This window comes from Carassius gibelio, chromosome A19 (genome assembly GCF_023724105.1).
Source record: "Carassius gibelio isolate Cgi1373 ecotype wild population from Czech Republic chromosome A19, carGib1.2-hapl.c, whole genome shotgun sequence".
NCBI classification, from domain to species: domain Eukaryota; kingdom Metazoa; phylum Chordata; class Actinopteri; order Cypriniformes; family Cyprinidae; genus Carassius; species Carassius gibelio.
Genome location: NC_068389.1, coordinates 22,711,996 through 22,735,432, shown reverse-complemented (window position 1 = coordinate 22,735,432; position 23,437 = coordinate 22,711,996). Strand labels below are relative to the sequence as shown.

At 33.6% G+C, this 23,437-nt stretch overlaps 1 protein-coding gene across 3 annotated transcripts; it reads left to right on the top strand.

Moving 5' to 3' along the window:
• The first annotated feature begins 1,135 nt into the window (after window positions 1-1,135).
• On the top strand, window positions 1,136-21,554 carry LOC127935767 (tuftelin). Of its 3 annotated transcripts, XM_052533925.1 has the most exons (13): window positions 1,136-1,289; window positions 9,030-9,208; window positions 15,518-15,604; window positions 16,334-16,450; window positions 16,524-16,589; window positions 16,885-16,974; window positions 18,186-18,296; window positions 18,404-18,624; window positions 19,017-19,122; window positions 19,912-19,995; window positions 20,081-20,172; window positions 20,370-20,480; window positions 21,093-21,554. In XM_052533925.1, the coding sequence occupies exons 4-12, from the start codon at window positions 16,418-16,420 to the stop codon at window positions 20,440-20,442; spliced, it is 876 nt and encodes a 291-aa protein (XP_052389885.1). In that variant the 5' UTR covers window positions 1,136-1,289; window positions 9,030-9,208; window positions 15,518-15,604; window positions 16,334-16,417; the 3' UTR covers window positions 20,443-20,480; window positions 21,093-21,554. The 3 variants fall into 3 exon arrangements, with proteins under 3 accessions (XP_052389885.1, XP_052389883.1, XP_052389884.1); XM_052533923.1 differs by having other exon boundaries at window positions 20,370-21,554; XM_052533924.1 differs by lacking the exons at window positions 1,136-1,289; window positions 9,030-9,208 and adding an exon at window positions 14,149-14,355 and having other exon boundaries at window positions 20,370-21,554.
• Window positions 21,555-23,437: the final 1,883 nt, after the last annotated feature.

Sequence of the window (23,437 nt, the reverse complement as noted above, 5' to 3'; positions counted from 1 at the left end):
CGGCAGGTTGCTGTGAGATGCGCTGTGTTTCCGCCTAAAGTGTAAGTGACTTAATATTATTGTATTTGCTTTAGCCTACAATTTACCATGTGCATTGCATACCAAAGTCATGACCAATGCTATTTACACGACTATAAAGACATATTTTATGATATTCTTGTTCTTCACCTCCCCAAGTACCACTGTGGTGATTTCCATGGGGCTTTACTATATTATTTTTTAATAATTGCTTACCAAAGTCATCACAAATGCTATTTACATTGCTAGACAGGCATTTTAAAAACTCATAAAAAGATTAAATCAAATTGTTTTCTACAGACTCCACCAGATTCTTGTTCTTCACCTCCCCAGGTAGCACTGTGGTGACTGTCATGTTGCTGTATTCATTCTTAAATAACCGCATGCCAGAATCATGACCAATACTACTTACCATTGCTATATTGACATACAAACTAACCTGTAGACTTTTATATACTTTTGGCTGGCTTTGGGATAACCATGAGGTTTGGATATTGATTGTGTTTTTGACATTATGTTTGGCTTAGTGAAGCTTTTGGTAATTTTCATCCTGTCTTGTATGTGTGTTTTTTCTCTGTCTTGACAGAGAACAAACAACATGAACATGCCATAACTTACAGCTGAAGGTTTACAAATATTTATATGCTAATTTGAATAAACATTTGTTTAGCCTATTTCAATATAATATTTCCAGATACAACTTTCAGTGTTTTGATGTACTGTAAAATGTCCATATAACTGTACATTCCTTTCAAAAGGTTCTATGGTATCATTCTCATTCCAGAAGGATTTTCTTTATATTTTACAGTGCGGATGTATTGAATATTAATCTCTTATGACATTACCAAACTAATGAAAGTTTTAAAACTTGAATGTGGAACTGAATGTGCCAGGATTGTTGAGCTGCACAAGCAAGGCTTCTCGTGATGCGTTATGGGACAAAAAGGAAAGTGGGAATTAGGGGTGCTCCGATCACGATCGGCCGATCGTTAATGAGCATCTCGTCAGTAAAGCCAGTTTTCTAATCAGCAGTTAATTGCATCAGGTGCGTGATTTCACATAGAGCAGCTGTTACTACACAGAGCCATTGTTAACTGAGAAGATGCGCCAATAAACGCTGAAAATGAAGTGGATTTGCGCATCTTCTCCATTAAGACAACCATCAGCTTGTCATCAGTTGTCATCAGCAATGGGATCAGTCCATTTCTGACGAACGGAAGTTGCACCATTTTTGATCTGCAGGTTTTCAGGTGGGAGTGGCTCTGTAGAAGGTAATAAAGAAATACTGTTTTGTGTATAATATTTGAATTTGTACTATGAAAATATATTATTAGATGTATTGGCTGTAACTGAGAAGGGTCCTGAAGCAGTCACTTACTTGTGTGGGCCATTAAAACAGCTGGTTCACTCTTTTTGTCATCATTCAGTATTCGGTTTATTGTAGCTTTGTATTCAGTAGCAGGAATCTTCCATTAAAAAATCTGTTACATCTGATTCCACATCCAGTGATTGTGTTTCCTCTTCATTTCTATACAGTATCACTTTGAATTTGTAATGACTGGGATCCATTTTCTGAGGTGATGTCCAACGTAATAATACAGATTATCGAATTCTCTGAGACGTATTCAAAATTCTAAGCTGCAGGGATTGCTTTAGGGTAAAATAATAATTCCGCTCAATATAACTTATTGTCTTAAAGAACTTTTCCAAAAACTCTAAGAAAAGTTGAAAATCAAAAGTATGACAAATATATATATATATATATATATATATATAAGTATGACAAAAACTATATAAAAATATTTTTTTTTTATTCTGAAATACCGCATTTGCTTAATAACCCTAAATTACATTAATTATATATTTTGGTAGCATCCTGACATGCTGGAACAGGCTCCAGCTGTGCCGTGACTATCAGTATATATGTATATATACATATAGTTTGGAAAATGGATGAATGTTTTATTCAGTTTTATAATAAAGTCCTGGCAACAATTAAATTTGGGTTTTGCATGGACCGGCAGTACTCGCATTTACTTTAGGAAATATAAACATCTAGTTTATTTAATTAATTAGTCACTTTGATCTTTCAGTAAATTTTAAAGCTGTCAAGCTTAAAATAAACAAATATGTGTACAGGCTTTAAGTGGAAGTTGAGCAGTAAAGTTTTTGGTCCTAGATTACAGCAGGTGGCAGTAAAGCACTGTTCAAGTTTGCATTCATAAAGATATTTAAAGAATGAAGAAACACAAGCCATTGTAGGTCTCTTCATCATGTTGGTTTAGCTATTATGCTCATTTAATTATGTTTACTTCAACATTTAGATACGTTGCTTTTAATAATGTTTTTAGAGAAGAAGAGAGAAGTGATTCCCCCACCTCAAATCCTCCTTTGATTATTTTTTTTTTTATTGTACTATGATTTATCGTAAATGACAAGTAGCAGTATGTTAACCTGTACACACAGATGCAAGGAAACACTTGTTGTACTCAGTTGCCACAACTGTGATAATATTTGTTGTGCCAGGTGACAGTCATATCTCAGATCTATCTCATAATGATTTGCAGTCTGATTTTGAATGGTTGTGGTCCATTTGTAGTCACACCTGGATCTCTCCATTCAAAACACACAGAATATGGGCCGATATGAGTCAAACTAATGCCCCCTGAGGGAGAAGTATTTGGAGAAAAGGGTTTTTGCATGAGTGTAATGTCTGCTTAATGAGCTGGATTGTTTTTTGTTAAAGCTGTGTTCTCCACCACTTACTTGAAACGATTACTAAACAACTAATAAATAGATTAAGCTAATAATCTAAGACATAGATCCATTGCCTCAGAGTGGATTTTCACTAGTGACACTAGTGCCTTTTGAAGAAAAATGACATCTTTAAAGTCTATGTAAATTCCATAAATGATAATATTTACGTACCTTTAGTTTCTTCTTCATGTTTAGGAACACATCTGGTTTCCCTGTTATTTTTACACAACACACACTTTCAAATCTTGTCTTTCACACTAAATTATAAAAGATTTACTATATAGTATTTTAAAAGAATACTATATAAAATCTTGAAAAGAAATGTATAAAAAGATTCTTTCTCCAAGAGAGAGAATTTGATTCTAGTTTACCTTTGAATACTTTCATCAGAGACATCCATCTCTTTCTTCAGAGCCTGCAGTGTATTTTAGGGTGATAATATTATTTTTTTTAGACATTTATGCTCTATGAAAATCATAAAAAGTTTTAATTCTCATTCATTTTGTTAACATAGTGAAAATCTTCTTTCAAAACCAATTTTTGCTTTTGGTCTACTTAAGTAAGATATATCGACATTAGATGTAGGGAGCATGGTCAGAATTTGCATATATAGTTTTTCATATTATTCAAAGTATTCATATCAGTTTACAAAAGAGTCTGTTAAAACTTAATATTTAGATTCAAAATGTAATCATGTTTTTTTTTAATGTAAAAAAATAGAACATACATGCAAAACATTTTTTAAAACTGATAAATTAACTTAAATTATAATAAATAATATACTTAAAGGCTGATTAATGTATTGCAGTTTAAGAGATACATCTACCTAGAGACTTAAAAGACAAAATGATTGTGTGTACTGTATGTCTGTATCTAAAAGACATTCCCATGCACTAAACAATACTTTCACTTATGGTAATAATAATTCCTGTCATGGGTGGTGATCGAAATGACTGCTGTTGTTTTGTTTAAATACTGTTTTGAAAAACATGTTTAAAATACACAATTAATACGTTCTCAGAGGGATCACGATCATAAGCTGGAGTGCCCATGAGCTTCAGTAGAAGGCACTCCACTCAGGACTCATTCTGAACTCCATTTCCCATCCTGCCTCATTTTTGGTACTGATTGCACACACACACCTGCATCTGATTTCACACCTGCATCTGATTACATACCTGCAGCTAATACACACACACCCATATAAGCTGCACACTCACTCTGCCACATTGTGAAGTCTTGTTTAGCCTGTCTGATATTTCCAAGCGGTTTCCTATTGTTTGTTCTTCCCGTGTATGATCTTGGATTGTTTAAACCGACTCTGATTCTCTGCTGCCTGCCTGATCTCTGCTTGTTGCCGTTAATGATTCTGGATATCCCTAACATACCTGACACCGTTCCTGATTTCTGCCTGTATGACCATTCTCTTAATAAAGTTCTGCACATGGATCTGAACGCCTCTGACTCCTCATAACAATAATACACAGCCAGTTGTGTTGAATGAATGTGCTTTTACAACAGCTTATTGGGGATGTTATTACCTGTTGGATACATCTGGATTGTTTACTATAAGAATGGTGTTAATGTAATGTATTTTACTGCGTAATCAAGTAGCCTATATCAGATTAATTTGATAGGTTATATTTAATGTTTTGTTTTGGAAAAGATGAAAAGCACAGAGATACTGCCCACTAGGCTTTGGACTTTTTAAGAACACTTAAAAGTTGTGTAAGGTTTTGTCTGTATCAGGAACATCTTAGTATCTAAAAGAGACTGCCTGCCCAGGTGACAACTTTTGTACCCATTTTTTCGGAGAGTTTAGATAATGATTCATTAGTTTTGATTTAACAAGGAAATGAATTCTCAGCATGGTTCACATTCTTGAAATGACGTTAAATGTTTGATGAGTTTTGAAAAAAAGAAAAAATTCTGGCATAAAATATGTCATTTAAGCTGTCATTAAAACCCTTTTTGTTTCATTTTGAATGTTATGAGCTATGAGTCCACATGCTGGAAAAAGAGCATACGATTAACATTAATCAAGAAACAAATGAACAAAACAGCCATGCAAGAGCATTTTCAGCTGATGCAGGGAAGTTAAAGTAAAACGTATAATTTCATGTAACTTACTTAGCTGTAAAGAAGGTTTAGATGCTTCTCATGACCGAACAGACACTGACATTTCTCCTTCTGGGGTTATTACAGTATTGGCCAAAATACCCTGATGTGTCCTTACATAGATCCAGCATTAGGTCTGTGTAAGTCCACTTGTGGTGCATATGCACCCTTTGCTTTTGTAGAACTGAATTGTCAGGCTTCAGTACCTGAAAACATCTGTAATACATGACACATTTCTTCTCAAATAAAAATCATGTTACAAATAAATGAGAATCTTAATCACAGAACTAACAGAAAAACCTCGCTTCTAAAACAAGACTGAAGAAAAGGAAGGGCTTAGATTCATGGTGCCCTCGTCTGGCAAACAGAAAGCGGCAGACCTCTTCTGTCGTACTGGGGTAATTCTGACCCACATTCAGTTTTCAAACTGCTCAAAATACTGGTTAAATATATAATTTGTCTTGAAATTTTTTCAAACTTGAAATTTTCTCATTTAGGGCCATGAATGAGCATGCAAAGTTTCAACCCCAGAGAATCATGTCAAACACTAAAATATGAAATACATTAGAAATTTAAGACTTCAAAATCAAAATCTAGTTCCACAGTCAAAAATCGATCAAATGCGAGAGTAATGTGAACAAGCTACAAAAAGCTGTGTGTGTGTGTTTATTTTTTTTTTAAGCTTAATGTCTTATTGATTAATTGAGGAAGATTTGTATAATTTTAAATTTTAGTTTGGGTGTACAAGATGTCGCTTATATTGTGTATCCAAATGTCTGTCAATGAGGTTTTCAGTGACCTCAGCGAAAAATCATCATAATTTACGTAATACACGCATATTGTCTCCATAAGTTCGTTAAAATCTGTTCATACATGTACATTTTGAGAAATCAGCTTCTACTAATGCGTTAGTGAACATACCCATTTCAGATGACAAAGTTCTCTAAGTTGCAAATACTTTAAAAACACTATTTCATGCTACTGTCATAATGGATGTTTCATTTCCTGGTAGATCTTTATCGCAATCCCCATGGCGCTTTAACTCATCATTACTTTCATTACATTACAGCCATTGACAGCCGCATTGATCTTTTCATCTGCACCAGTGTTACTCCAGACGTGTCAGCGTCTACAGTTTTGGAGCTTATCTACACTGAGAGATAATATCTCATTCTGCTTTTCATGAGAAGTCCACTGTTGATAGGAGCATCTCTATTTCTGAGGAACTGGCAGATATACACTCCAGATGTGTTGACGCAAATAACCCTGAACTTAAAAAAGAATTGCTTATGAAAAAGGCTGAATTTGATATTTTGACTGGTGATGGGGTAACTGAAGCATTATTAAAGTCTCGCTACAAGTAGTATGCGTTTGGAGATAAACTTAGCAAAATTTTGGCCCTCCAGATTTGACAATCTGCTTCAGCGCAACACAAATTAGTACTGTTGATGGCACAACTATTGATCCTCAAAATATCCATAACCAATTTAGGAATTTTTATGCCTCATTATACAGGTATGAGTGTTCATCTGATGAAGCTCAATTGATTATTCTCAATGCAGAATGGGATGGCCTTCCCACTGAATTTAAGATGTTTGCTGACAAACTCTCCCCATTAATGTTTAATATATACAATGAATCTTTAGTATCCAACATACTTGCCACTACTTTAAGACAGGCCACTATTTCTCTCATTTTAAGAAGGATAAAGACCTTCTTTTCTTTAGTAATTCAATGTATGCAGAGAAGGCATTTGACCAGTTGGAGTATCCTTATTTGTTTTATTCATTAAAAAGATTTGGATTTGGCAGTAAATTTATCTCATAGATTAAACTTCTTCAAGCCTCGCCCTTTGCCCATGTCCACAACAATAATGATTATTCTGATCATTGGATGTGGTACTCGGCAGGGCTTTCTGCTTTACTATTACTGACTTGTTAAATTGTAATTTCTCTCCTCTCCTCTTTTGGATTGATTTTCATTTTTTGGTTTGTGTTGCCTCTTTCTCTTGCAGGTAGGATAAATTGTATTAAAATGAACATACATCCCAAATTCCTTTATTTTTTTCAGTGTATCCCAGTTTTTATTTCAAAGCATTTATTTAATTATCTGGATAGTTCTATTTCTCTATCTGTATGGAACGGGGAAAACTCCCAGAATTCATAAAGGCATATTGCAAAAAGCGTAGGAATTGGGTGGATTAGCTCTTAATTTTTAATTTGCTCAAGCTTTACTCAAGTTTTTTTTTTTAAATCTGGGAGTCTGTCTGATAACTTCTCCCTTTGTACTTTACAGTGCAACAAAATCAGCTCTTTTATTAACCATTGCTTGCTTAGAAATCATTTTAATTGAACAGAGTTTATTTCAATTTGGCTGAACTGGGTTCAGTTTTCAATCATCCAAAGTATTCATTAACAGTAATTAGTTATGATTCATCACCATTACTGGCAAAAGAATGCAGGTCAATGACAAGGAATTTTGTTTGCATCATTTGCATCATCAAGTTATTTGTAAGTTTAAAATAAAAAAAGAAAACACAATACAAGAAATACATTTAAGAGCAATACCTGTGTATTGAAGTGAGGACATTTCCTTTATTTTTCAAAAACTTTTGTCTACAAGAATACACACATATAATTCACAGTGCTCTAAATTTGACTGTATTCTTTGAAATGTAACACCTTTTTTTTTTTTTTTTAGCTTGTCACATTAAGTAAATACATTTATTTAATTTATTTGTTCTTGTTTTAGTGACCCAATACAGATGAACTTTATGACTAATAGATCCCGCAAATATATATTTTTAATATATATTTTATATTTTATTTAAATATATTTTAAATATACACATTTTTTGGTATCATTCAGGCCCTGGAAGTCACATAATGTATTTTAATCAAACAATTAATTTTCTGTAGATGATAGAACACCTCTAAATGGATGACAAACTGAGAGAAAGAAAGGAATCAAAGGACCATCTCTCTAACATCTAACACAATACTAATGAGTATATATGTAAATTCAGACACAAAGTGAATTATGAGTCTTAGATCAGTAATGATTTAAGCAAACACACAAAATTAATTTGATGCAGGGATTCAGTCTTAATCTCTAGTTCTGACTATATATATTTTAAATCTACCACTTCAGCAGAAATCTGCAAACCATACACACTGTATTTATACCACACAGTCTCTCTCACTTGACTCATAACAATGTTAGTTCTGCAAACACCTGACTCTCATATTACACACTAGTTGACTTAAGGCAGAAATTCTTCATTCAGATCATTGCTGTTATGTAACTTGACACTGTTCTTTTATAACCACTGTAGCATGCAAATGTTCTGCCATGATACGTATTTTAGCGTGAAGCAGTTAAGTTGTGTTATTGTTGTGAAGCTGTGCTGGCAGTTTGCTCAAATTACAAAAAACCAAAGATACAATCAAGTGTACATTAATTGCATGTAAAGTTGTGTTTCCGCTCTGTTTGAACATAACATTCTGTTCCATAACCCATACTGAGCTACACAGCATTCACGCAGAACGTTGTTTTTACAGCATTCCAAGCATGAGCTTTCAGAAGCTCTGAATCACCTGAACCATTTGCTGCATAAAATGATTTTCAGTTTCAATGTTTCTCTTTTTTGTATTATACACACACAAAGATTTTAATTTGTTGAATTCATTCAAAATGAACCTACATACAGCGGCGAACCTTCAGGATTTTGAAATGTTTCGAAGCTCAAGCGCCCATCAAAACGAGATGGTGGACGAACCTAGTGAAAACTTAAACAGGCCTATAGGCTATCTAAAACAATATTTCAATATGGAAAACATTAATATTTGTATTATGTACTTCTGCCTGTATGTTGTTTAAAAGCTTTCAAACACTTGTGAGGATTCACTTCCAGCCTGTACTTGTAAAATAAATTTATTCTGCTCATAACTGCTGCAACATGTTAATGTAGGCCTATGTGAAAGTTAGGCCTACAATTCACATGTTTATATTTACAATACTGAGGAAAAGGAGTGCATTAATTTGTTACTTTATTTGCATTACTGTTTTTAACTGTCCTGATAGTTAGCCAATTTACTAACATTGTTTCATGATGCATTTGCCGTTTCCATGCGCAGAGGCTGAAGGAGTTCTGTAGGGAGCGCTGTGGAGTGAAGGCTGAGGGAGGATCAGGGCTGGACCGCTGGAGACTCACCCCTACCTTCTATGACAAAACCCAGCCTTCTCATGAAATGAGTCACCAGAACTACACATGCAATGAGTACAGGGCACAGAGTCTGCATGTGTCTTCAGCAAGGTAAGCTGGAACGCCTTTTGTTCGCTGCCTATTTATCTGTACTGTAGATCAGTATTTATGATAAACTACATATGTGGAGATTTTAAAGAATTTAATTAAGTTAAGATTGTTATACTTTCTTTTTCAATTGGGAATTTCCCATATTTGTTACTGAGGGTAGAAGAGGTATGTGACAGTTTGTCTGCTTTTGGCTTTTTTTTTTAATTACAAAGTAATTTTCTTTGTTTTAAGAGTATCAAAAATATTTTGAGTTTTTTTTTTTTTTTTTTAGCATTCAACATTGGCGAATGTAACAAAAATGTTTGTGGCTCCTGCGCGTTCTGTCCTAATCAATAAGGACAAAACAAAAAAACATATGTTCCCCAATATTCTTAACATGTGTTGACATTTGGGTTCAGCTCAGACAGACCGCATATGTCTGCAAGATGTCTGTTAAAGATAATTTCATCTGGAAAGCATCTGCTGTGTACAAACCTTTCAGACGTCAGTTTTACATGCATTTAATCATAAACATCTTAAAGACACCTATTGACATCTGATAGGAAATGTCCCATAGAGGTATTGCAGATGACCAAACACTATAAAATATGTCTTGCAGATGTAGATGTCAAATAGATGTATGCAAATAGTATGTGTGCTATCAAGGAAACATACACTACCCTAATAGCACACGTACATCACAGACGTTCGCATTTACATCTGCAAGATGTATTTTTTAGGGTGTTTGCTCATCTGCATTACATGCGTGAAACGTTTCCTATCAGATGTCAAATAGATGTTTAGAAGATGTATTTAAGATGTTTATGATTTAGAATGTATGTAAAACTGACTTCTGAAAGATGTTGTTCAGATGTTTGTACACAGCAGATGCTTCGCAATCTTTAACAGACATCTTGCAGATCTTGCAGATGTGACTCATTAGTTTATCTCTCTTTATGTCCATTATCTGGTGTTGGTGTAGATTTTATCTCATTCCACTGAAAACTGTAGAAATATCAAATCTCAATGGCAACCATTTCAAACACATTAAGTGTTAACGTCATACAGCAATTTATGATTATGATATAATCAAGTATTTGCTTAAAGGTTTAAGAACAAGTAGCCTTTAAGCAAAATATATTTAAAAAATGTAAATATCACAAGCAGATTTGCTTCTAGCTAATTCTGCAGGTTGTTGCCTGGAACGCCAATATTTATGCATCATATCCAAACAATAAGATGGCTGATTTGAACTGTAAACTTGACCCATTCTGCAGTATTATCTAATTAATTTGCTGACACGTTGAGCTTTGTTAGCTCATGTCTTGGTTCAAACAATGCACAGTGGTTCTTGGGGGCAAGATGAGGTCATTTCCTTCAATAAAAAGGATAAATGAGGCAGCTGGCAAGCTCACCTATGGATTTAAAAACCTTTTTATGCCTTTGATGCATGTCAGTTAGCCTTTAAGAATAAGAAATGTGTGTGAAATCTAGCAGTCACCTTTATGTCAATATATCACATATGTGGAAGTTTTGCAGGATTCTGTTAAGGGCACGATGCCAAGACATTTGCCAACCTTACAATGAACCCATTGGCTCTGGGGTGCTATTCAAGTGAAGTGAAATGGGCGGTTTTAAGAATGCTTAAAAACATAGTTGACCAAAAACCAAAAACAGTGTCATAGTAGTATTATACTAGAAAAAAAGCTTCTATAGTATAACATTGACAATTTTCATTTGCCTTTTTTTTTAGCATCTCTTCTCCATACTGATATGCTAAACATTCAAAACTTTGGAAATATGCAAATCATAAAAAAAAATGAATTTTTCTTAGTTGTTTGCATAGTTGTCATGCACTGAAAGAAACCTCCGAGGAATATTTACACAATCATTTGTGTTTCCACTTAAATTATTAGCTTTTGTTGTTTTTGGATTAATGCCATTTGATACAAGTTTTCTTATTACCAGCAACAAAGTTGCGCAAAATCACTTTGAAGAACCTACAGTAATACATCAGCATTATACTGAACAAAGGCTAAACAAGTTTTACATAAGAAATTGTAATAACATTGCATGAGAAGAGGTTGCACATCAGCACGAGATGACGCAGTAGTGTGGATTTCATTGTGTTGACTGCATTTTTACTTAATTAGAGAAGATTGCTGCTGGGTTTCCACTGAGAGCAGCACACATCACTGATTTTTACAATATGGATGTGCATCAAGCACCCTCTGAAAACTCCTGAATACAGGCTGTCAGTACGTGTTTACCAAGTGAAAAAAAAAGTTTAACTTTGGATGTTAAATCTTTCATTATTCCTACCACTTCTGTTCACTTATTCATGCTTCTCTTTAAACAGTGGGGTTCCAAAGGTTTAAAACTTTAATTTAGCATTGTTCTAATAAAAAACAAACAAACAAATCATTACAAATTAATTACTCAGATGTAACAATTTGAGGGAAAATTGAAGCATGTAACATTAACATGCATTTCAGAATGTCTTATTATTTGGTCTGTTTCCAATGTCACAAATTACCTATCTAATTAGAGATCTAGAAATAGTGCAGAATCCTTTTTTTAATGCACAACTTTTTTTTTTTCTTCTCACATTCTTAGTTTAGATTCCCAGATTCAGTTCTGCAGACTTTTTGGAACCCACTGTATTTAGTAACATCTGTCTGTTTCTGCTCTGTTAACTCTTTACTTGCTCAAGCAGATGTGCCAGAAATGCTTGTAAAACAATCAACAGCAAGTGCATGCTTCTTGCAAATTCTGCAGGATCAAAACTTGAAACAAAACATAAGACAAAATCAGTGGCACACGTAGAAAAGATTATTTATTTAAAAAAAAAAAAATTAATCAAGTGACCTCGTATTCAGTCTCTTCTCTGTGGTCATAACAGTTTCAGACAAACACACATTATACTCAGTTGAATATTTTGTAATGCATACTCAGCCTTCTGTTCACATCAGTTGTTTATAGTTCTTTATATAGTTCTTTAAGTGTCTAGGCATTTACAGTAAACAAGCTCTGTTATAGTCCATCCTGGTCAGAACTTGTCTGTGTTTTTGGCGTATCAGGTTTTCCAAAGCAAACTGCAGGCTTTTCTCCCACATTTCTCATCTCCATGTCCTGGCTTATATAATGAGACACCTCCAGACTGATTTAATGCATACCGTACAGACTGTGAAATGAAGCCTGCAGGTTGGACTCAATACAAAGAGTCTGTTTGAAAGTTCATGCTGTTCTCTTCACTATTCAAAACAGTTATTGTGTGATTTAGTGGAGTAGTCCGTGAATGTAGAGATACAGGCCAATTCAGCATTGCAACAATTCCTGTTCAAATGCTTGAAACTACTTATATATGCAAATAGGAGCTTGGTATGTCTTCGTGTGAAGACCATTCCTTCCTTATTCATAAAAGCCTGACATCAAAGGCAGAATTGAATGTGTTTATTTGTAACTGCATGCTCATGTTTTGCTTTGAGGGTAAATGTAACCAAGGACTGGGCCAGCGATCAAATGGTGCCAAGAATAAACCATTAGGCTACACACTATTAACCAGATTCAGAATCAATGATGACGGCAAATGCAAAGTGATGCATGACAGATGTACAAGTTAATGAGAGGGTGTGTACACTCAAAAAAGAACATGAAGTTTTGTTTACGAGGTGCACAGGGTTTCTCTAAAGTATGTGCTGTGTGAGTGTCAGTTTGCAGATTCACCCCGAGGCTGTTGTTCTTTCTCTGATCTTGCACATGTCCCCTCCACTCTGCCTGAGACGATAAAACATGACAGGGCTGATGATTTTTTAAGCTCTTACAATTATGCAAATGATGTGCTGTTTTTCATGTGGGTCTAAATACAGATTCAAAAAGCTGATGAATACAGGTTAATTTACATAGGAATGAAAGTCCTGGAAAATCAAGGCATGGTCTTCTTTAAAATTAATCATAATTCATTATAAAAGAAAAAAAACAGCAAACTGGAAGACTTATATAGACATAAGTGGTCAGTAAATTATAGTAAGGTATATTAAATTGCATGGGATAATGTTTTGCATCATGTTAGCTATTATTTTATAACTAATTAATTGCCCTTAGATATCAAAATAAAAAAAAACTTATTTTTAATGAATGTAAAATATAAAACAATAAAATTAATGTATTTAAATATTTAATTTAATATTATACATTTTATATGTAAATTAATAGACTTTAAATATAATTTTGAAATGCCCTTTGTAAAGTTTGAACCTCTAATCTTTCACTTACCAGCCCAAGTCTTTAAAAAAAGGAACAAATACATTGTTTTCTACACATCAAATAAATTTTTTGTTGCTTATTTTATGTATAACATTGGGCAGCAACATATCCAGCAAATTGGCAGATTTGTATCGAATTCAATGAAATAATATAGTATCTAAAAAAAAAAATAGTAACAAAAATATATATCGGAAATAAACATATTATGCATAATATGCTGATGTGCTATTCAATAAACATTTCTTATTATTATCTTTTTTTTTATTTATTTTTTTATTTTATTTTATTTTTTTACATTTTTTCAGGATTCTTTAAAGATATTTTAAAGAACATTTAATCTAATATAATTAATATTCAAATCCACAGCCACATTACAGCAGTTGAATCAAAAAGCCAGTCATTGTATCAGTTATGGCTTTAATTAACCTGCTCAACAGATCATTTAGTTGACCTGTAGTGTGTTAATACACAAGTGCTGTGTGTTTTAACATTTCTGGTATTTCACACACAGCAGTGACCCAGACGGCGGTGACACACTAGCATAAGCATTGCACTTGGATGCTAATCACCAAAAGGTGTTCTTATCTCTTGGATCATAAAGTTCACAGAGGCATACTTAAGCCACACACAGCCACCTACCTCCTTTCATAATTCACTACCATACAAGGCTTGCCATCTGTTTACACAGACGCTCTCCAGCGCGCCTCCACCCTTCACTGGTATCTGGTATAGCTGGAAGTGGAGTGAATCAACCGTCTGCGCGAGTGATCTCACATTTATCCAGTATCTCCTTCTGTAGTCTGTGGTCACATCCCAGAGGATCAAACCATTTCTTGTCTGCTTTTCCTGCATGGACATGTCGACTCGGTTAGATGTAATCACTTCCTCTCAAATGTACAGAGGTATGTTTCCCGTACAACGATGTAACCTGCTGATTAAGCACCATACGATGCATTTTTGTTGAAACAAACTAGCCAGTTACTACTGTTTCCTGAAAACGGTCGCATCTCTGTCATTTGAACCACATTAGTTCAACAACACAGGGCCATTGTTAATGATATCACAGAAAGGTGGTGGAGGAATAACTTCTGCTAAATAGCTTTTAGCCACAACTCAAGAGTTGTAGTTCCAACCACGTAAGTTTGCGACACTGTTTGCGAATGTTCGTGTAAACTATGGTTTCAGGAAACATTGACTCATTGAACTATGTTGGTAATGACTTACAATCCATAGCTGGCTAATGATGCTTTTGGGAAACGCACCCCAGAATGGATGTTACTTGATTGTCTGCAGAAACAAGTTTATTTGTAGTAAACAACAGATTAAGTATATTTATAGACCTTTGTTTGCAATTGTAAATGCTTTGTCATGACTCATAAATCGTTTTTGACATTTTGAAAGCATTTTAAGCTTTTTAAAAATAATGATGGTTTCCAAACAGGTTTCCCAAACACTACCTCTGTTTACCATTGGTTGGACAAGCAGATAGTCTTGTCTCCAAACTAATGTCATTGTCATTGGCATTGTCGATGTTGAGGGGTGGTTGTAAAGATCAGGCAAAAACAAATTTTCAAAAATCAAGTTTTCATCAGCGTCATAGTTTTTACGCTTTTTCTGGGAAATCAACCTACTAATATTGTACTCATATTTGTCTTTGCGTATTAAGCCAGGATATCAGAAAGCTATTTAGCATGGAAAAGATTACATCACCTTTAAATCTCCGGATTATATACTCAATTACGTAATATGAAGTTTTTCCCCAAATCTTTTTTTTTTTTTTTAGATTTCACTTCTCCATCTTTCTTTTGCACAGTCTCATGGCCTTAAAGTAGGATTTCGGCTGCCATAGAAATAAAGGTGTACATATGTTCACATTATGCTCATTCCATAGGACTGTTTGCTGTGGAGATTACGTCATTATAATTGGGCTTTTATTTTGTCTAATCGCTTGTTTCTTCTGGTCTCTTTTGGAAACTTGTCTCCCTCATTTAATTTTCTTTAATTATCCGTTTTTCACACCCTGTTCTTGGATCTCATTCTTTTCTCTTTTTTTTTCCCACTTAGAAATATCATAGCACAAACCGAAAGATCACAGGAGTCACTCTACAACTACAGAATCTGATCGTCAAGACTTCATAGAAAATCTTACAGGTATACACTTTTTTTTTCATAAACAGACAGTTTATAAACATTTTTTCTGACTTTGGAACTATGAAAATCTGTCATTAAAATATTATTTGTAAAAATGTACTATATCTAATTTTAAACCATTAGAATATTTAATGTTTAATCTTACAACATTAAAAAAGGTTTGGGGCCAGTAAGAAGTATTTTTTAAGCAATTCATATTATTCAAAAAGCATGCAAACATATTTTTTTATTTAAAATAAAATGCTGTTCTTTTAAAATTCCATCAAAGAATCTTGCATATATATATATATATATATATATATATATATATATATATATATATATATATATATCAGAATGATTTATGAATGACCATGTTACAGTTAAAGCTAATTCAGCTTTGCCATTACAAGAATAAATTAGATTTTTATGTATATTCGAAAAGAAAATAGCTATTTAAATTGTAATAATATTTCACAATATTTTTTTACTGTATTTTAATCAAGTAAAAATATGCTTGGTGAGCTTTTTCTTTAAAAAAAAAATCTCATCAACCCCAAACTTTATTGGTAGTGAGTACTTGCTTGTATGACAAAACAGACAAATCAAGGTTAATATCAAGAGTAAACAAAACATTTATCGTGAATTATTTCCAATAAAGCTGTATCTTTTTTCTAAATTATGCAGGTCTTTACACAGAGCGACAGTTTACAAATGAATGTTATAATGCTTTTATTTATTTTTTACCAGCTATTGTAAGTGAAGTACGTAATTCAGAGCAGAGGATCGACTGTTGTAGACGACTGCAAAGAGAGAAAGCAGAATCGTGTCAAGATGTTGACTAATGATGAGGCAGCGGTGCAGGAGGTCAGTTTTGCCACCACCCACTCAATAACCTTGAAAAATGAGTTTGTAATCTCTGTGTTGTGTTTCTCTTCAGGTGAGATACTGTCTGAAGACTCTGAGAGAGCAAATGGCAGCCAGAAAATACAATAACAACAACAAGGTACTATATTGACATTTTACCTGCTCAGATCAATTTCTCAAAATCAATATACGTTAATATACATAGCGATTAATCGCATCCAAAATGAAAGTTATATTTATTATGTATAAATAAATACACTCACACGCATGTATATATTTAAGAAAATACTGTATGTGTGTGTATTTATATATAAATAATAGATATACACATACACATACAGTATATTATGTAAAAAAAAAAAGATTATTTGCATATTTCTTCAAATTATTACTCTAAGCTGTTTCATTTGTAAACAATCTATCTTGTGCTCCAGATTCCATCCAATGGCTTTAAAGTTGACGTACTTGTCAGCAAAGCCAATGGATCCAATGGATTTGTGAACGGCTCTTACTCCAAATGTCTGGTAAACTATTTGTCATATAAAGATTATTAATTTGCACCATCATAAACCAAGATACCTACCTATATAGCAAGAATGCATAGGCTGCTCACAAACACTAACAACAGAGACACTCCCATAGAAAGAAAGCAATAGCATTCCGTCCACTCGCTGTATCACATTTCATTTGTTTCCGACAGAATTAAAAGCTGTATTGTGAGTAAAAATAGCCCCTTTCCTCCATAAAGGTTATTTCATGGGCTGAAAATGGGAAGTTCTGTTCTCCTGTACAGACTCCCAAATAATCATGATAATGGACACAAAGAGACACAAAGTAGCAGATATAATTCAGACTCTTTAATGAAAATATGATGACGTCTATAGATAAATAATTTGGCCAAAAACATTACCAGAGATTTGTTCATTCTTGTTTTCATGGGAATGTGCTGAGATTTGGGGCGTATGCACATTAAACTTTTGCTTCTGCCTGTGAAAAGTCACACCCATGACATTATTTCCAAAATTGTGACCCTGGACCACAAAATTTATATTTTTAGCAATAGCCAAAAATGCATTGTATGGGTGAAAATTATTGATTTTTCTTTTATGCCAAAAATCACTGGGATATTAAATAAAGATCATGTTCCATGAGGATATTTTGTAAATTTCCTACCGTAAATATATCAAAACAAAATTATTGATTAGTAATATGCATTGCTAAGAATTTATTTGGACAACTTGTAAAGCAATTTTCTCAGTATTTAGATTGTTTTACACCCTCAGATTTTCAAATAGTTTTATCTCGAACATAATATTGTCCTATCCTTACAAACCATAAATCAATGGAAAACGTATTTATTCCGCTTTCAGATTATGTATAAAGCTCAATTTTGAAAAATCGGCACTTAAGGCTAGTTTTGTGGTCCAGGGTCACAATTGTGGCTCAGTAAACGACACGAAATAACAGTAATAATAACTGCTCAGTGAACGAAATATCAATAATTTAACTTTTTTTCTACAAGCTAAGAATTGAAAGAATATACTATAAAATCTACTATATAAAAATGTACCATATATCAAATATTTTAAAAGAGAATATGTACTAAATATATGTACTAAATTATGATTAACATGCTTTTTACTGTAATAGCATGGCACATTTTTAAGGTTAAGAATGAAAAATGAATATACATAAAAATAGGAGCAATTTTAAAGTTTTTTTTATGTTCGCACAGGGTCAGGAGGAAGATGAAAACTCTTTAGCCTTGAGAGAAGTCACTAAACATCTTTACAGTCGTCTGCATGAGATGGAGAAAAAACACCAGGAGGAAAAAGAGAGACTACAGGTTTGTAACTAAATAAAAAAAACTCCAGGAAAATTAATAGAATTGTGATATAATGTGTCTTGCCTTTTCTAAACTGAGAAAGTATTTTTTTTTTTTACTTTCATCAGGCGGAAAACATTGAATATCAGCGGATGTTTCTAGAGGAGCATACCTCTCGCATACAGAAGGCAGAAACCAAGGCAGAGGAACAGGGCAAAAAGGTGGAAGAGATGCAGAAGGTTATGCATGGCTTGGAGCTGGAAAATGCCACGCTACGAGAAAAATTGGCCGCTAGCGAGGCTGAACTTGAGAAACTGCGAGGACTGAAGAAAACAGATAGTGAGGACAGGTGGGGCCTTTTTTTTTATATATTGGCTGACCCAAATTGCTGCTGTTCATTTATACATAATGCATTGTTCTTATATGCTTAACTGTCTTCCACCTGCAATTTAGCAATTAAATATTTTCCACCTGCAATTTAGTAAGCTATACACAATGCATTGCTTTCATGTTTAATGTTTCCTTGGCAATAAGTTGGCCTATTTACAGCTGTATTAAGTTGCATTGTGCTGCCATAGAAACCCATCGTTCAATGTCACGCCTCGTGACGCCTTCGACTTTGACTCATTCTCATACATTAAAAGTAGACTGACCGTCTATGTTGCTAATTGTTTCTGTGTTGCATGCAAGTGTCATTTGTGAGTGTGTACACGTGTAACATACAGGTTTTCTGCACTGCAGGTCTGAACAGCTGAAAAAGGAGCTGGCAACTCTGAAGAATAAGAACCACAACTTAGATGACATGCTCAAAAGTCAACAAAGGAAAGTCAGGAACATGATCCAACAGGTAATAATTACTGTGGAAAGGATATTTGGAGAAACACCCAGTCACAGAGACAAATCATTAAATGACATTTGCAAACCATTTTATATATATGTAATGTAATTTTTATTTATATTTAACAATAAAAAAAATGAGGGTGTGATCATGAAAAATGTAGTGGGAGGAGAGAGGCTATGTATATCAGTCATAATTTAAACAGTACTTTTTTTAATGTATTAATACAATTAGATAATTTATTACTGTAATTTAAAAGGAAAATTAAATTAAATTTTAAATTAATTTGACATTTTTTATTTATTAAATGTAGGTATATACATATTTTTAAATATTTACATTAGATAGATAGATAGATAGATAGATAGAATACTCATGCTGACTTAAGGAAATATGCTTATAAAGAACAAAAAAGAAGGAGAGAGGACCAGGTAAAATCAAAAAGAAACGTTAGGAAGATTTTTGATATTCTCGAAAATAAACAGATGCATTATATAGAGTTCTTGCTCAGAGATGAGAAGTGAAACTCTGCCTCAGTCATAAATAAAAGATTTGGTCATTTCTCTTCTGCTCAACCTCAGTGCACTTGAGATCTCATGTTACACATAATGGCTTCATCCATGAACACTTAAATCACAAATGCAAACCAAGCATTATGCTTCAGTAATCCAGCTATATATATATTTTTTTTTTGTAGAATACTCAAGTTTTATTTAAAATTTGTTTCAAACCTTAAAATCAATTTGAGTGTGATAAGTGCTTGCATTAATTCATTCATATCTCCAAATATGTTTACAGGTGCAAAATTCCCGAACCATAATGGAGCAAAGAGACCGGGTAATCGGTGACCTCAAAGAGAGGGTGGCTTTCCTCGAAGCTGAGGTCAGTGCCTGAGTTATTTCAAAGAGCCACTTTATTTTTTCTGCTTTTCCCTGTGTGACTGTAACATATCAAATGTGTCCTACAGAATAGAGAGATTCATGACCGGATGGAGTTTTATTTGGACAACCAAGTGTCTAAACCATATAACTCAGACATGGGGTCCAAGGTTGTCTACAGGTATTTCTTTCTTACAATAAATACTTACAACATATCTCCTTATTTATACAACATAATAAAACCATGTTGTTTTGACCATGTCTGTCAAGCTCTAATAGCACCAAGTATGACAAATATTGCAAAAAACATTGCATAAAAACATTTTTGACAAGGCATTTGGTTATTTAAAAAAAAAAGTTTGTAATTTTGTATTATAGCAAACCTCTGACGCCAACAAGTCCTGGAAACAAGTCTATGCCATTCATTAAAGTGGTTGAGATCAAGTCCTGAACAACAGATGAAGACACCTGATGAAAAGAGAGAGACAGGTTGAGTGAGAGACACATTGTAACAACGTAACAGAAGTAACAACGTTTATGCAACATCCCTCTGTTTATCACATGAGTAGCACTTGAGGTATATATATATATATATATATATATATATATATATATATATATATATATATATATATATATATATATATATATGGAAATATAATTGATTTGCAGAACACATACTGCATTTTTATACATTAATCAATTGTATTCGTATTTGTAGATGTAAGTGTTGATATTCATATTTCTTACAGATCTGTCAATATATCTGTTTCATGTATATAATCTAATAATGCAGCCATTTTTAGATTGGCATCGCCACTGTTGCCTGGCTACCAGTTTCTCCATATCTGGTTAAGCAGAAGTGCGCTATTTGACTATTTGATTCGCTGCGTTCAGTATAAAAACGTATGGTCTGTAGAGGAAACATTTGCGCTTATTGCACTTGGAATTGTGTCCTTTTTTCTGTTATTTAACTCAGTAAATATAAGATTAAAAAAGGAGTCCCAAAAACTGAAATATGTAATCATAGTCTAAATAGCTGTTTACATCACACCTGCGTTACCAAAGCAATGACTGATGCATATGTATTACATCCCAAAGAGCTCCGTTATCAACACTACAGTGGAAAATGAAACCATATCCATGCTGACAGGCACGGAAAGGAACGGTTAAGCAAAGAGAACCGTTCGGCCCGATGGTGGAAAAGCCACTGTTTGTGATCAACAGCCAATTTGAGTAATCTGATAAAGCCACAACAATATTTCTGTGCTTCTTATGAATCTGTGTATGTACATATACTCTAATGTACAGTTCTGAATTTACTGTACCTTGCAAAGCTGTCTTTTCCCTTTGGGAACTGTAATTATATTGTGTTTTTAATAACTTTTTTTCTGTTACTGTGTTCAGTGCTCAACTACCTTTCCATCCATCTCTTATTAAATGTGAAAAAAATGTGTTACTGTAGATGGAATTGTAGTGCTATGCACATTTCTTTGGTATCGTGTTTTACCTGGTATATGTATTTATCTTTTAAGGGCCAAACAATAAAAAGTATTTAAGTTTGCTCACAATATTTGCAAGACAATGTCATTTTTTTTTCTTATAAGCGTGAAGAGATTCTGATAAATGGTCAATTTATTTGTTTACTTGCCAAGTAAAGACATTTTAGTGCATTATAATTTTCACCAGTTTTCCCTACAACATTCACTACATGTCCAGAAATATGTGTGGACAGTATATGGTGGACACCTGAATTCCACGCTCATCTTTATCAAACATTTATATTTTTAAATACTGGATATTGGAATATGGATAAAATAATATCATTATGCTGTAGTATTAAGATTCATCCTTTAATCAGAAGTGAGCGTCTGTGAACATACTTTCGGTCATGTAGTGTACAGTGTAACTAGTTACTGTAATAAAATTACTTTTTGCAGTAACAAGTAGTGTAACTATATTAGTAATTACTAATAAGATTTCAGTAATATAACAGTTACCATCCATAAAACAGCTTGTTACTTAGTTACTTTTGATGCCTCAGCCTCTTTTGAAATCCAACAATCCAATAATTCGAAATTCTTAATTTTCATAATTTTCACAACTTGCACAGGCACATGAAGTCACCAGTGCATCAGGAAACCCTGAAATATGGAAAACCTTAAATTAAGGGGATGGAATGTTGCCATTACACTAATTCTGTCAAAAGCTGATCTGAACACAGATGTGTAAGTGGCTTGCCCACCTACATCCGTCTGATCCCCATATAAATTATATTCGTATAATTAAAAAAAAAAATATTATGAACTTATGTGACTTCTTTTGAAAAAATATTTCATTAAATATTATCATATATGGTTAAGAGTGAAATTATAGCTAGGTACTATTAGTTTCAAGCTACACATGACAATTAATACAACACTTTTAAAGTCACTATCAATCATAATTGAATGTTTGTAAAAACGTCTGGCTGCGATCCAGTGTAGATTTTGGTCAAATGTTGAGTCAGAAATATATTGATAGTAACATTTTAGAATATTTTTTTGAGGAAAATACTACCTATTTACAACTTCTGTGCGCCGTGAAGGGCAAGTTATGTAACTAGTAGTTTAACTAATTACTGTTGCCAGATAGTAATAAGTACAGTAATAATATTACTTATGAAAAGAGTAACTAGTAACGAGCCCAACACTTGTAGTATAAAACATAGCCATCCCATTATTCTCGGTCTGTTTCCGGTGCTCGGAAGAATTCAGCGCAGACCACCGGCGACATCTAGTGATGTAACTCTGCACTTAAACAAAGGATTCTGTCTCTCAAAATTCGAACAGATAGCTGAAAGTACAGGTGCTGGTCATATAATTAGAATATCATCAAAAAGTTTATTTTGTTCATTGATTCCATTCAAAAAGATAAACTTGTATATTATATTCATTCATTACACACATATATATATTTCAAATATTTATTTCTTTAATTTTGATGATTATAACTGACAACTAAGGAAAATCCCAAATTCAGTATCTCAGAAAATTAGAAAGAAAGAAAGGATTTTTAGAAATCTTGGCCAACTAAAAAGTATGAACATGAAAAGTATGAGCATGTACAGCACTCAATTCTTAGTTGGGGCTCCTTTTGCCTGAATTACTGCAGCAAGGCGGCGAGGCATGGAGTTGATCTGTGGCACTGCTCAGGTGTTATGAGAGCCCAGGTTACTCTGATAGTGGCCTTCAGCTCTTCTGTATTGCATATCGTATCTTCCTCTTCACAATTCATCATAGATTTTCTATGGGGTTATGGTCAGGCGAGTTTGCTGGCCAATTAAGAACAGGGATACCATGGCCCTTAAACCAGGTACTGGTAGCTTTGGCACTGTCTGCATCTCCATAAAGTTGGTCAGCAGCAGGAAGCATGAAGTGCTCTAAAGCTTCCTGGTACAGCTGTGT

Bases quoted from the DNA above. Each gene is read 5' to 3' on its own strand.
- LOC127935767 (XM_052533925.1), top strand. From the start codon at position 16,418: ATGTTGACTAATGATGAGGCAGCGGTGCAGGAG. The intron at 16,451-16,523 runs GTCAGTTTTGCC...GTTTCTCTTCAG, and splicing joins ATGAGGCAGCGGTGCAGGAG to GTGAGATACTGTCTGAAGAC. The intron at 20,173-20,369 runs GTATTTCTTTCT...TTTGTATTATAG, and splicing joins GGGTCCAAGGTTGTCTACAG to CAAACCTCTGACGCCAACAA.